At 55.9% G+C, this 3,183-nt stretch overlaps 1 protein-coding gene across 1 annotated transcript; it reads right to left on the reverse strand.

The window, feature by feature from the left end:
• Positions 1-330: 330 nt before the first annotated feature.
• On the reverse strand, positions 331-2,778 carry LOC123408860 (probable xyloglucan endotransglucosylase/hydrolase protein 23). The gene is made up of 3 exons (XM_045101898.1): positions 2,362-2,778; positions 1,158-1,351; positions 331-1,069 (listed from the first exon to the last, which is right to left on the reverse strand). The coding sequence occupies exons 1-3, from the start codon at positions 2,632-2,634 to the stop codon at positions 652-654; spliced, it is 885 nt and encodes a 294-aa protein (XP_044957833.1). The 5' UTR covers positions 2,635-2,778; the 3' UTR covers positions 331-651.
• Between the last annotated feature and the right edge of the window lie 405 nt (positions 2,779-3,183).

The following is a 3,183-nucleotide window of genomic DNA, read 5'->3' on the forward strand; positions in this document are numbered from 1 at the left end:
ACGCGCGGGGGTTGGTGGATCGCGCGGCCTGCGCGCGTCCGGCCCAAAGTTTCGGCCGGCGCAGATCACTCCCCTATCGTAAACTACTAGCGGGAGGCGAAGTATTGTGAACCCCCTTCCCGGCTTCCCGCCACGGGCCGGCTGATAGGCGAACACCAGACAGAGGACAGGTGATGCATGGGCTCACCTATGAAGTTTGGAGGGGATCAGCAAAAATGCTAGACATACAAAGAGTTACATAAGGTTAGACGCTGACTAGGATTCTTTCTTTCTAACTAACAACTCCCCCTGATTTTCAAGGGGTGTGTGGAGCCCTCATGTCCCTTATTCTTCAATCAAAATTCTCCTCTCTATAAAATCTATGTATGTGTAGCATTGCTGATGAGTGGATCAGTGTCAGTGCCCTATCTGGCTATCTGCCACGGTCGCAAGAACGAAAGAGAAACCGGAAGGGGGGAAAACACAGGCTAAAACCAAGAAACTGCGTCCTACAAATCTCCGATCATGTTTTTTTTTTTTTTCACAGACGAAACAGAAGCTCTTTACATCCTGCTGGCAGCAAATTCAATCCCTGCAAGGGGTCACGAGACGAAGCATAACTCTCTACAGCCTACGCTACGCATGAACGAACTGATGGACGCCACCGTCCCATCAGATCCTCCCGATGGGGATGATGCACTCGGCGGGGAACCCGTGGGGGTACCGCTTCCGGTCGGCGCAGTAGTCGTAGGTCATGTAGTTCATGCGCACCCAGTTGAGCGTCATCCAGCTCCACCAGTCCAGCCGCTGCCCCATCCACGACGACGCCGACGACGGCAGGTGGTCGCCGCCGCACCGCGTCGGCGACGCCCCGCCATGCCAGACGCAGGCGCTGCTGGCGTCGAAGCGCCGGTACGCGGCCACGAACGGCGCCTCCGACCAGTCCGTCTTGACGCGGCCGCCCTGCGTCGCCCACTCCTCGGCGTTCCAGATGCTGGCGAAGACGTGCACCGGCTGCCTCGTCGGGAACGGCACCCCGTTGGCCTCGTTGTTCTTGAACACCCTGATCGGCGTCCCGTCGATGTACAGGCTGCATTCAGTCAACAAGATCATGCGTGTCAGGACGACGACGATGGTGATGCTGTGGAGAAGAGATCTGAGGGCGTAGTGGGTAGTACATGATGTTGAGCGGGTTCCAGAGGATGGAGTAGGTGTGGAAGTCGGCGGTGGGGTCGAACCAGAGCACGAACTGCTGCTCCCGCTCGCCCTTGCCGTCGCTGAAGATGTTGGTGTGCAGGATGTAGGGCTCGCCGCTCACGTTGCCCAGGAACTCGAAGTCCACCTCGTCGTGCCGCGCGCCACCCGTGCAGATCTGCAACGTCCATCCTCTTTCTTAATTCATAGTCATACAAGTATAAAAAAGGAACGCAGACTAGATTTAAACGTGGACACCATGACTACATATGCTCAAAGGGGCAGAATAATTCCAGATTCTGTCGCCTGAAGAACACGGAGTTCAGATTCTATATCCTTGAAGAATACAGTATTCAGATGGTGTTTAGTTGGCCTTAGTGGAAATCACTTCTAAAAAAAACCTGGCTAGTTCACCATGCTCGAGAAAATTATTGTTTTTCCCTCCTCAAAACGGCAGAATAATTTCAGTTTTGGTGTCCTGAAGAGTGCAGAATCCAGACTCTATCTCCTGAAAAATAAAGTATTCAGATGGTGTCTAGTCGGCCTTAGTGGAATTCACGTCTAAGACAGTCCTGGCTAGTTCACCATGAACGTTTCTTTAATGCAATTCATGACTTAATCAAGCCATTGTACACCATGTATTAACTGCTGGAATAGCTGCGAGGACGATGCTCTCTCTGTTTTTCTGAAAGGTGACGCTCTTCGTATCCTTTGATCTAGGACATGTACATACACACAATAATTGTAGCACGGCAGATCTGTGTAGCTACTGGTACTACCACCCGCCCCATTCATTGCAGAAACCCCGTCGAATTCATCAGTTACTAACATTTATGCGTCAACCAGAACAGAATTCATCGCAGTTGGGCGTCAGTTAACCTCCGAATCGGCTTCTGAATTCACACTTGTTTCCTCCGGGGACTACGTTGGGCGACAAATGCAGGGGACCAAGCAAGACATTTCTCAACTTAATTTGCTCGGCATTTTTTTACCCCTTGCTTTCTGAACCAAAATTCACTCGAGGAATGACAAGTGTCCAACTCGTAGGCGTTGTCCGAAGAACAGTCGCAAAAGAAAATCTCTTTTTTACTGTACCAGTTAACGAAATGGCCAATGCCGGTTAATGAGGCCGCCGGAAACGAGAACAGAAAAGGCAGTCGACCAGCAGAGGGATCCATGTGCACTTACGTAGAAGGAGGTGATGGTCCCGGCGGACTCGCCGGCGACGAGCCTGATGTCGAGGTCGAACCGCCCGAAGAGGTACCGGTCCTTGGACTGCAGCCTGGACCCCGTCTCCCGGTCCAGCGCCAGCTCCACCACCCGGCCCTCGTCGAAGAAGCGCGCATTGCGCTTCCCCCACACGGCGTCGAAGTCCCGGTGCAGGCCCCGGCCGGCCTTCCCGGCGGACGCCGCCACCACCACGGCCAGCACCAGCAGCCACCGGAGGGAGCCGCGCAGCATCTCCGCGTGCGCGGTGCCTTCTCCCGTGGTTTTTGAAATGGGGGTGGCGGTCGACGGCGAGATGTCGGGAGAAGGTGAGAAGAGTGGGGCGACGGGGGCTCACGCCCAATTTAAGGGCGCCGTCGTGGTTGCTTTCGCCAAGTGCCAGCGGGGGACGGGGACGGGGACGGGATGGGCGTCGCTTTTATGTGGCGACGGCCGTGTGGTAGCCCGTGATGCCGCGTCGTGCTGTCTCGGCGGACGGGCGGCAAGACGGCGGGGCTACAGAGTCGACGGCACCGCGGGATCCGGTCCGCGGGACGTGCTGTATGGGTCGCGCTGGCTGATCTCTCCGGCCGGCAGCCGGCAGGTACTACGACGTGGCTTGACGATACGGCTACGACGTGGCAGCAGCGTAAATGATATGGAGGAGTGCATGGCTGAGATGGAGGAGTGCGCGGCACGAAGCATCGGGCGGGGGGGCCGGCCGCGGCCGGTTGGTTCGGAGCTTTGAATGGGAATGTCACGGCTGGGTTGATCGAGCTAGCTGTGCCATTTACGTGAACGGCT

This window comes from Hordeum vulgare, chromosome 7H, assembly GCF_904849725.1.
Source record: "Hordeum vulgare subsp. vulgare chromosome 7H, MorexV3_pseudomolecules_assembly, whole genome shotgun sequence".
Lineage (NCBI taxonomy): Eukaryota > Viridiplantae > Streptophyta > Magnoliopsida > Poales > Poaceae > Hordeum > Hordeum vulgare.